The following is an 11,505-nucleotide window of genomic DNA, read 5'->3' as shown; positions in this document are numbered from 1 at the left end:
CTATAGTTCTGATCACCCGTTTCTGTAAAATCTCAAGACGAATAAGGTTAGTTCTGTAAGTGGAGGCCCAAAATAAGTTGCAGTAAAAAAAGTATGGATAGACTAGAGAAAAATATAGTGTTCGTAAGGTTTTCGTAGATAAATAGAAACTGGATTTACGAATAATTCCTGTACATTTAAAAAACTTTATTGGCGACATGTGAGATTTCAGATTTCCAATTTAAATTTTCATCCATGATTACTCCCAAGAAAACTGTTTCTTTTACTTGATCAATTTTTGGGCTATTAATTAAAAGTTGAAATAGTTTGATTTGTACGTTTTTGGCATGGTTTAAATACAATTAATTTTTTTTTTTTTTCAAGTTTAATGAAAGCCTGTTAGATCTAAACCATAATGACAACTTATTTAGCTCAGCGTTCAGTATATTAGCCAGGCAGTCTTTATCCTTGTGAGACACAAAAACGTTTGAGATAATGAAGCTCGTCGAATACCGAATAGCTATTAAAATCATTGTTGAAGATGGTTGCATCATCATTATTCACGAGGTTTATCACGTGCGATTCTACTTAATGAAACAGTCTTTAACTCTGACGACTTCCTCAAGAGCCTAAAGCTGTCAGACCTTGGGTTTGAATTACTTATGCAAATTAGCTGGCTGCACATTGAATGTAGTCTGCTACACAGCCGTTTTTAGTGTCGTCACGCAACGCCGGAGCGTTGCGTTATGACACTAAAAAGGGCTGTGTAGCAAACTACACTGAATGTGCAGCCAGCTAATTTAAATAAAATTTTTTCGCGCTTCAAAGTTCGTCATCCCTGATAGCAGGATTCACAGTTTTATCCAGACGAGCAAAGATTCTGCAAGGCCCTCCGCTACCACCAGTGATAAACATTGGAGCTGCGTACAACGTAAAGCCTTTTATGGGTAACTTGTCCATGTGGGCGACATTTTCTAGGCCAGGAATATTCCTCTCGTAAAGAATTTGATGTGATTCGTAAAGCGTCGATTGTCCGTAGTCGATAGATGCTGTATCTACACCAATCAACTTGATCTTGCGATTCTTTACCAACCAACGGGAGGCATTAGGGTGTATCCCTACACGCAAACATACAAAAAAGACTTCAGGTATAGATGATATACAATTAATTTGGACAAAGCTTGTGTGCAGAAGTTCAGTGGATATAAGGGCCCAACGGATTTCTTTGTTTCATGAGTTTGTTTATTACTTAGTCGACAGCAGTTGATTGTACCAGGAGCCCTGACAGTGCACAACGTTGAAAGTCTTGAATAGGAATGGTATTCACATTGTGTACACAAGTAGTCTAAAAAAGCAAAGAAATCATCATGGAACAGAAGAAATCTAAATTGGCTTTTGTACCTATGTAACTTTACTGACGATGATTTGTATGAGGCCAGGAGCCCATCAAATGGAGCCTCCATCTCCAATACAAGCCTTTGGAGTCAACCCTTTCCAGAGTAGATTTATAATTAGAACGGTCCCCAGGGGAGACTTCGCGCGCCGACGTTGGGAAGAGCCAATCACAACGACGAAATGACACCGCTATTGTACTTCATCAAACAGCAGGAAATTCGGTGTTGACAGGCCAAACACAATCATTAGCTAGTGAAACGTGACTTTTTCTTTCCAGCGGGTAGATTATACTGTGGAGAGTTTTAAACTCTGACTATGTAAACTTTATTTTGGTTGCTTGTCTCACATTAAGAGGCCATGAAGCTACCTGCAGTCTGTAGTTCTGACAGGATTCGTTTTCTTTAGCCAATTTTTTTGAGCGTTGAGGTTCTTATTTCGGCTAAATGACTCAATATTAATCAAATTTCTACTTTTTCAAGGTTTTTTTCCGAAAGGCGTTTATCTGAATAAATACTTGTAGTCCTTGTGGTTGTTTTGTCCGTCAGCTAGTGTGATGATTCCCTGCTATGTTTTGTAACGCCGCGCCCAGGCATTGTTTTCTCGCAAAAAAGGGATCTACAGATGCGAATTCGAAGGAAGGAATTGAGCCTAAACTTCTACATTAACTGCTGAGAATTGTCCTGTTGGTCAGTCATAATTCTTTTGGCGCAGATACAATCCATTTTGTTTTTCTTGAGATAAGTGGGTCTTTGGACTGGAGCGCTATGTCACAAATTCCTCCGACAGCAAATTACTTTTGAGTTAGCTTAACGGTCGAGCAACTGTTGTCTTCTGTTCAACTTTTCAAGTGCCAGTTTTATCATGGTTATACAAGTTAGTTGTAAAGGAAGACTGCAATTTCTCAAATTTCGGAACTGAAGCATTCCTCGTTTGTTGCTACTTAGGTCATCGCTTTTGCACGCGGTGCTTAACTGGCGAAATCCACTCCACGGTGATGACAAAAATTAAAATGATCCTGGTACTTTTTCGGCGCTGATCATCGAAAAGTTCCAAATCGTCCACACAACGCTTAATCGTCGACTCTTTTCTAGGTGCATGCTTAAATGAGGGATGTATGGCGGCAGAAAAAAAAAAAAAGAAATACTCGTTAAGATAACCTTTCCGCGATCCTCAGTTCGCCAGGGGCACCCAACGAGGATATAGTTCAAAACCACTTAACATAACATTGTCGAAAGTATTTTAGTATTTAAAAGGTAGAAATAGGCATATTTTTATCCCCTAAATGAGTTTTTCATCTGTTCGGATTTCCTAGCTGAAAGTCTAGTGATCCGAAAATTATAGGGATCAAAACTTACCTTTTCGAAAATTTCAGCCAGGAAAAGGCTCCCGAAAATTCTAGGTGGTTTTTTTTAGGGTAAAAATCCGTTAAAAGTGGGTAATTATACCACTTTGGAGATGTTCGAAAATCCTAGGAGAGGCAGGCAAGCAAGAAATTTTACAACAAATGTTCCGAAAATTCTAGATCTCAAATCGTCTTCCGAAATGTTATTTTCCTAAAATTGCCGTTGGGTGCCCCTGGTTCGCTGCCTTTGCCCCATCGCTTCATGCTCAGTCTCAGTCGGGTAATTCATTAACTTTTATTTCATGATACCCAGATCCCAGCGGCTGAAAAAGTGTAAAAATGGACGTAAAGTAAAAATGGAAAACAGTAGAAGGACGGGCTTCTGAGTTCGACTTCATCCAATTTTATTTTTACCGTGACATACGAGACTTACGGAAATATGACACTTTTCGCGGGAAAAAAGCCGTTCTATTTATAAATCTACTCGGGAAAGGGTTGACTCAAGAAATTAATGGAGATGGAGGCTCCATTTGATGGGCTCCTGATGAGGCTGAGTATGAGAAACGAGATTTTTGCTTTTACAGCGCGAAAAATTCAACGAGAGCCTAAAAAGAAAGAGCGGGAGGGGGAAGGGAAGAGATGATGATGATGTGTACTGATGAAGTTGACTCGTCCCCAGTCGTCTTTCATGTTATTTGTAAGCGGTCACGGAAGGCTCGGGGAGGACTATTACGGCATCTTAGCGAATAGGACGATGGGAAGGAAAGAGTGAGAAATGAAAGAAACCCCCTTTTCATCTCCCCAACGCGCATCTTCCACGCGATTGTCTCATTAACATTGAATTAAAAGATAAAACAAAAAATGGGCGAGTTGTGCAGGATGAAGAATAATGCATGTACAGCGAGGAAGGGAGGAGTGTGTTATCAACCCAAGCCGAAGTTTGGAGTGGATACCGGTAACACCCTCAGAGAACAAAGACAAAAAAATGAAGTGATGGTATAGATTAACTTACCCGGGAAATGCAGCAAGGACAAGTCATTCGTGTCAGTACCGAGGTAAGTTAGTTTATCTGGCCAACGCTTTTCCCAGTCAAAAAACAGAAGCAATATGATGTCATCAGGAATCTTTCCGTTCTTCTCTTCCCAGGCTTCTAAGTCACTCGGCATCACCTGGTAATCACGGTTCTGAGGAAAAAATCATCGACTGATTTTACGGCGGGTCTGTGAATAATAGGGCACTTTGATAGACAGGTTTCTGGCAGGTGCGCCATGTTTCTGCGACTATTGACTCTTGACAATTTGCTTTAGCTACATTTGAGGTTGCGCATAATCGCGCATGGAGACGGGATCAGTTTTGCGGCGAAGTCCACTATGCGACTATTTTTCGGATGTTATCGCTTCTTTTATCGGCTTACTACATGATTGCGAAGAAAACTAACGCAAAATTAGTCGCCCAAAAAAAAGAGAAAAAAAGGAAGTTAGACTAAGTTGCACAGGCTAGGATCATAACTAGTACTGGGTTACAGCATGAGTTTCCCAAATTAAAGAAGAACCATTACCTGGGCTGCTTTGGAGGACATATCTATCTTTATGGCAGGTCCAATGAGCTGATCTAAAGGTATCTGGTCAGTGGTCCACCTATTTGCAGCAAAGTGTCTCGGAGAATCAATATGGGTTCCCCCATGTTCAGCAGCACTGATGTCATACGCTGAATAATAAAAACCAGCGGCGATAAAATTTTCGCTTAGTCTGATGTGCTTGAAAGCCAAGGAAGTAGGCCAGTAAATGGTCTCACTGTTGAATTGGTATGAGAGCTCAATCCACTCGCGTTTTGGTGCTGCTTTGCCCAGGAAAGGGAGCCAAAAGTGAACAAAGAGGCAAAGAACAGGTGTCTTCATGACTTCCACATAAATTGTCCCGCAAAGATCGGTCTGTAAACAAAAAAGACATGCACCACTTCCGTGGGTTACACAAGGTACGCTAGCTCATTATTCTTCATCCTCAAGCCCTACAAAACGCCCCGATAGATTCAAAAATCAAAACCAAGGTAGAATTAATGAGACACACCTTCTTCCTCCTAAAAGTTGTCCTTTTTCCCCTTTTCGGTTTTTTATATATGAACAATCAAAGAATTATAAATATTTCGTGAAGGGTAAGGTCACAATAAGAAATAGGAAATCCCAGGGCACAATATTATCTAAGACTAAAACCGTGAGTACCTCAATATTCACCAAATTTTAAGCGAACAAAGGCATTGGACAACTTTATAAGTTTTGAACGGTCATGAAATTCAGGGGTTGAAAAGAACACTACTTAATTGTAGCTCTGAAAATTTTTGGAGGATATCTATCGACGAATTTTGATTTTATCGCTGTTTTTTGTTAAAGTAGCCTTAAAAAATTCCAAAGTCTGAGTTCACAATTGTGTTTTAAGGCTGCGTGCAAACGGGCGCAACAACTCCCAACATTGTTGCGCCAACAATGTTGGCAGTTGTTGCGTGCGTGTTGGCAGTGGTGTGCAAACGGATGCACTAACTCCCAACAAGGTTGGGACCTGCAGTGCATCGTGGGAAGAATACAACCCATAAGTCTTTGTAATCCATGCGTAATGAGCGTGCATTCAACTTAACTTAACTTCAACTTCAACTTTATTTAAATTTGGAAATATAACCAAAGATACATTGGGACTGGCCTGCAGTTAGCGAGGCTATTCAAGGCAGGCCAGGCTACATAATTTACTACAAACGAGACAAATACAAAGAAATTAGACGTTATAAAAGTATATATATATTTTACATTAAATAGATACTATTCTTCTTAAATGCAAGGACAATATTAAAGTGGAAATTTTAAAAATAAAATAAAATGAAAGTAAAGGACAAGAGAATTACTTTTTCATTTTCACGATGATCGTATCCACATCAATACAGGAGTCTTTAGTTTCAAGGATATCGAATAGCATTTCTTTTAGTGATCTTTTAAAAGTTTTTTTCTGTCTTTCTTTAAGAATATGACGTATCCCATTCCAAACTTTGCCCTCAACACGCGAAAAAGCATTTCGTTTGACATTGAGTCGAGATTCTTTAGTATAAAAATGTTCAGAGGTTGAGGCACGTGTGTTGTAAGTATGAACACTAGAAATTCGAGAGAAGAGTTTCAAAATATATATTATCCGGAGAAGTGTTTTTATTTACATCATACATAAGAATACAAACGGGTTTATAATATAGAGACTGTAAAGGTAGAATTTTTGCATTGACAAAAAAAGGTATTGCGTGGTAGGTTTGTTTCATCAAAATATATTAAACGCAGTGCGCGTTTTTTAAGGACAAGAATTTGGTCAAGGAACGTTTTACACGCGTTGCCCCAAGAGATAATACCGTAAGTTAGATGAGGTGTAATAAGTGACTGATAAATATTTAAGAGGGTGCAAGTGGGAACAATATGTCTTAATCTCGCAATTAGCCCAATTGTTTTACTTATTTTATTTGCAACAGAGTGAACATGGGTCTTCCAAGATAGATTTTCATCGATTAACAGTCCAAGATATTTAATAAAGTTTTTGCTTTCAAGGGTAACCTTTTTATTGCTTTCATTGTCAAAGAGATTAAGCTGGGGATCATAGTATTTTACTTTTTTGGTATGGACGAAAAATTACATAGTTTGACTTTTTAATATTCAGAGAAAGTTTGTTTGAAGTCAGCCAGTTATACAAGTTGTGTAATTCTGCATTTACTGTTAGTTCCAGTGTTTTTAAATCTTTATGAGCATAAAGAGCGTTAGTGTCATCAGCAAAAAGGAAAAATTGGAGTTTGCTGGAACAATATTGGATGTCATTTACATAAAGCAAGAAGAGAAGTGGACCTAGTATAGAACCTTGGGGTACGCCGCAATTGATATTTAGTTTACTAGATATATGAGAGCCGATTTCAGTACTTTGTGTGCGATTTGATAAATAAGAGGAAAACCATTGATTGACAATTCCACGGAAGCCATGATAATTTAGTTTATCAAGTAAAATAGTATGATTCACAGTGTCAAAGGCTTTTTTTAAGTCAATAAAAACACCACATGAAAAGAGTTTTTTGTCCATATTGGTTTGTATAGTTTCTACCATATCAAGAATAGCATGTTGGGTTGAGTGAGCTTGACGAAAACCTTATTGAGACGAATATAATAGGCTGTGCTTTTCAATAAAGTCTCTCATTCTGTCGTACATAATTTTTTCGAAGATTCTATTGAAATTTGATAATAATGAAATTGGCCTATAATTAGAAGTGTCGGTCTCCTCGTCAGCTTTGAAGATAGGCATAATTTTTGATATTTTAAGTTTTGGGGGGTAAGCCCCAAGAGAGGTGCTATTTTTTTAGTTTTATATTGAAGTGCATGGCCCCAACAATGTTGGAAGAGCTGTGCAAACGGATCCAACATTGTTGCGCTTCGCTTCGGCGATCACGGAACAAAAGAAATGTTGGGAGTTGTCGCCTGAAAAGTTTGACCGGTTTCAAACCTTGCGCAACAACACGCAACAACATCCAACAACATGCAACAGGGTGTGCAAACGGACGCAACATTGTTGGCCAACAACTCCCAACAATGTTGGATGTCAAGTATGACATCAAGTATGACACAAGTGTAACACAAGTTACGTCCAGTAAAACGCATTATTTTTTTAGCTGCTAAAGATTTTTTTCTGTCGAAATAGTACCCTAAATTGGATAAATGCTATATTCAGGATTACGTGACTAAGAAGGAATGAACAGGGCGGCATCAGGTACTTTACCTTCGAGAGTAAGTCAATTTCGCCAGTTTTAAAATTCAATTTGCGTACAATCGTACGGCGTTAGCAAAGTCTTTTGACAAAGAACCCAGTTAATAGGCTAAAATAACTAGAAGAACTAAAAGAAAGGTTGCAACATACCTTGAAGCAGTACTATCACAGCGACTTTATGATGCTACGAAGATGAATCCCCAGTGGAGCCAAAATACGTTCAATTTTTGATAACTATATACCCAAGGGCCCCTACGCGCTTTGCATGCTGGGTCGCGTGTAAGAGCCATTTTCATGCCTAAAATAACTCCTACTGTCCGATGTCATCAATGATACGAAGTTTCATTTTGCACATTGAAATTTTATTGTTTGTTTCGTTCGTTTTTAGATTTTCATTCAAAATATAACACGGTGTTATAAATTATATCCGCGTTGCCGATAGTAACCCGTCCCCTAAATTCCCTTAGGGTATTTTGCATTCTAGCGCTATATTTAAAAATTCAGTTTTGAGCTAGCAGTGGTCATGAACAGAAGAATTCAGATTTAGATACGAAGACTCGGAGATTCACGCTAGTGTAATTAGTTTTTTTCTAAGAGCTTTTTCATCCTTTGAGCGAATATCTTATCAGGATATTTGGGTTTTTCCTTTTTTCAGCGAATCATTCTGTAAATCACGCTATTTATCCTCGAAATGTAGAAGTGAAAGAGGCGAGCCGATTTCGACGCGTGAATGCTAATCAACTTGAACTGTAGAATACTGAGACACTGAGAATTAAATAATGAATCTTGAAGAACAGCGAAAAGACGACAACACACGGCCTAAAGATGGTCAATGGTTCTTTAAAATATGTAATGCGAGCGGATAAAGCTTATTTGTAAATATTCCAGACGTATAAATTTGTATGTTTGGCCTTTCTCTAAGTAACCTGCGTTGCCCTCCAAATATCCATATTGATTGTCGGGAAATAATACTCAAGCCCTTGTAACTTCGAAAAGACTCAAGTTCCCCCTAGGATGACCGAACAGATACAAATTTGATAGCGCCGCTTAGAAGGCATTTCTAGACATCTAAAAGTACTGTGGATAGCCTAAACAGTGTTTTCAATATATTTAGGAGGTACTTAGAACGTAAACCTTATATACAGAGAGAAAACCGTTGAGTTACCCATAAAACGGCCATAAATCGGCCCATGGAACACACAGGAGAGACGTAACACACATTTTATGTAAGGTAAACTGTTTTTAATTGAAATCCTTCCATTTTCGTAGGTTACAAAAACGATAGGTTTTTTCCCCATACAATTCCCTATATTTCGAATGCTACGCAACAATACCGATGCTCTCCGATGCTCATATTTCGAGCTTGGGCTACCTGTGGGGCAATGCTGCCTTCTTCAGGGCACGAGGTACAAGACTATTAAATACCGTTAAAAAGTAGCTCACGTGTCCGATTGCATACTCGCGCGCTTGCCACATATGACCGCGCGTATTTAGTCTGGTACGCTAAAGAAGGCAGCATTGCCGAAACGTCAGTTAAGACTCTTTTGGAAAGCGTCGATTTTAGAATTTTCAGGTTAACCGAATATATGTTATCTACACAAATCAAATTTTGTCATATCTAAGAACCACTCACGGCGTAACACTTTAATTGATACAAAGAAATTTTAAACAAAGTTTTCAAGCGCTTTCAGACGATACTTTTGGACTTCAAGGATAACACCTTCATTTTTACATAAAACTATGAGCAATTTTTCTCTTTTATGAAGATACGTACGATCAAACCTTTCGCCACATGAACATTCATATGTGGCAGCAGATGAAGAGCCAGTAAATTGATTTTAAGTAGAATTTGAATTTGAATTATTAATAGTGATAAATGGAAAATCAATTGTCATTTTTTTAACAGATCATACAATTTCAGTTGGCAGATTCCGCCTCAACGCACATGGCCGAGCCGTTTTCATTCTTTGCTGCCAATTTTCCTTTTCACTGATTGGAATGGTCAAGCATCTATATATATTTGCGCAAACTGAAAAGATTTTTTTAAGAAGTCGAGATACTCCGTACTAGCCTAAATATTCTCAGGCTTTTATTTTTCGTCTATATATTATTTTCATATACCGTATTCTTTTTTACACCTTTACCCTTCACGAGTATATGTGACCAACCTAGCAGCCAGCGGAGTGACCAGTCCTCTAGTTGGTTTGAAGCCGATCGTAGGGGTCGTGCAGGATTCGAATTCTCGTCATGACTAGCTTGAATATTTTCAAACAACGTTTGGCAAGGGCACTAGTTCAAGTCTGCGATGACGATTCTCTTTACTGACATCGTTTCAACAACCCACAGAGTGAAACAGGAGACAGCATGTAATTTCACTGCACGCACCACCCGTGATTCTTCGGTTTTTCTGGAATTGAATCGAATGTGCTAAGGGACTGAACTGGGAGTTATAGGAAAACTAACAAAAACAAGAACAGCGAAAAACATTTAACTCTTATGACTCCAGAATAGCTCCCCTGCAGATTACCTGTTAAAAAGAGACTAAAAGCTGCTTTAAATTATAAATTGTGGCTAATGGAACTTATCTTTAAGAGCTCTACAAGCTGCAGGTACCTGTAGGGTTACCCTGGCTGCCTTGTAAACGCTCCGCTAGGGATGAGTCTCCTACATGGGAAAATTTTGCTCCATTATATGGGTGACCAGTAATCGCCAAGTTTTAGCTAAATTCTAATTAACTTAACAATAGTGGATCTTTTCTACATGTAACTGATGATAATGTTTGTACCGTTTTCCGTGTATGTTACAGCTGTTAAATAGCTATCTTAATGGATATTATGAGAAAATGGACTTTAACATGCAGTTTATAAAGAATTAAATTAAGGGTTGGGGAATTGAACGATGAAATTTACAAGGTCTTTTCCCTTGCCTAAACAAACATCTTAAGCCGCAGTGTTATTTGCGTTCTTTTTGTTAACCTGATAACTGCTAAAAGCTGCTTTAAGTTATAAATTGTGGCTAATGAAACTTATCTCTAGGAGCTCTGCAAGGTCCAGGTACCTGTAGGGTTACCCTAGCTGCCTTTTACACGCTCCGCTAGGGATGAGTCTCCTACATGGGAAACCTTAGCTCCGTTATGGGTGACCAAAAAATCTCCAAGTTTTAGCTAAATTTTAAATAACGTAACAATAGTGGATCTTTTCTGCATGTAACTGATGATAATGTTTGTACCGTTTCCCGCGTATATTACAGCTGTTAAATAGCTATCTTAATGGATATTATGAGAAAATGGACTTTAACATGCAGTTTATAAAGAATTAAATTAAGGGTTGGGAATTGAACAATGAAATTTACAAGGTCTTTTCCCTTGCCTAAACAAACATCTTAAGCCGCAGTGTTATTTGCGTTCTTTTTGTTAACCTGATAACTGCTAAAAGCTGCTTTAAATTATAAATTGCGGCTGATGGAACTTATCTCTAGGAGCTCTACAAGGTCCAGGTACCTGTAGGGTTACCCTAGCTGCGTTTTACACGCTCCGCTAGGGATGAGTCTCCTACATGGGAAACCTTAGCTCCGTTATAGGTGACCAGTAATCTCCAAGTTTTAGCTAAATTTTAAATAACTTAACAACAGTGGGTATTTTCTGTATACTGAGGATAATGTTTGTACGTTTTTCTGTGAGTTTACTCGTGCTTTTCATGACTTTACAAAACACGTTAGTCAAGCTTGTAGATTCAGGGGATTGTTCCATTATGCTTAAATTTCCGGAAATTACGGTGGAAATGTAAATGAAGCGCTTTGGTCCGGGTGGAAATTTTCCGGGAAAAGTAGTCCACTTCTAGAGATGGTCGTTTTCCGCCCCATTACCTAAAATTCTCGTTTCGTGAGTCTCACTTCGTTAAGAAGTAATCACGATTTTTTTCATGTCGTTTTATTTCTCTCAGGGTTAGTTCAAAAAGTTCCTAACTGCTCGGTTTGGCAATGATCAGTGACTCATTGCTTGTTAAATTTTGTAGGTTAAAT

General features: G+C 38.5%; 1 protein-coding gene across 1 annotated transcript; it reads right to left on the bottom strand.

Moving 5' to 3' along the window:
* Positions 1–801: 801 nt before the first annotated feature.
* LOC140922357 (isatin hydrolase-like) lies at positions 802–7,756 on the bottom strand. Its single transcript, XM_073372348.1, has 4 exons — positions 7,636–7,756; positions 4,275–4,646; positions 3,729–3,900; positions 802–1,097 (listed from the first exon to the last, which is right to left on the bottom strand). The coding sequence occupies exons 2-4, from the start codon at positions 4,611–4,613 to the stop codon at positions 802–804; spliced, it is 807 nt and encodes a 268-aa protein (XP_073228449.1). The 5' UTR covers positions 4,614–4,646; positions 7,636–7,756.
* Positions 7,757–11,505: the final 3,749 nt, after the last annotated feature.

This window comes from Porites lutea, chromosome 13, assembly GCF_958299795.1.
Source record: "Porites lutea chromosome 13, jaPorLute2.1, whole genome shotgun sequence".
In the NCBI taxonomy this organism is placed as follows: Eukaryota; Metazoa; Cnidaria; class Anthozoa; order Scleractinia; family Poritidae; genus Porites; species Porites lutea.
The sequence above is the reverse complement of the archived record's forward strand: the minus strand, read 5'-3'. Positions and strand labels throughout refer to the sequence as shown.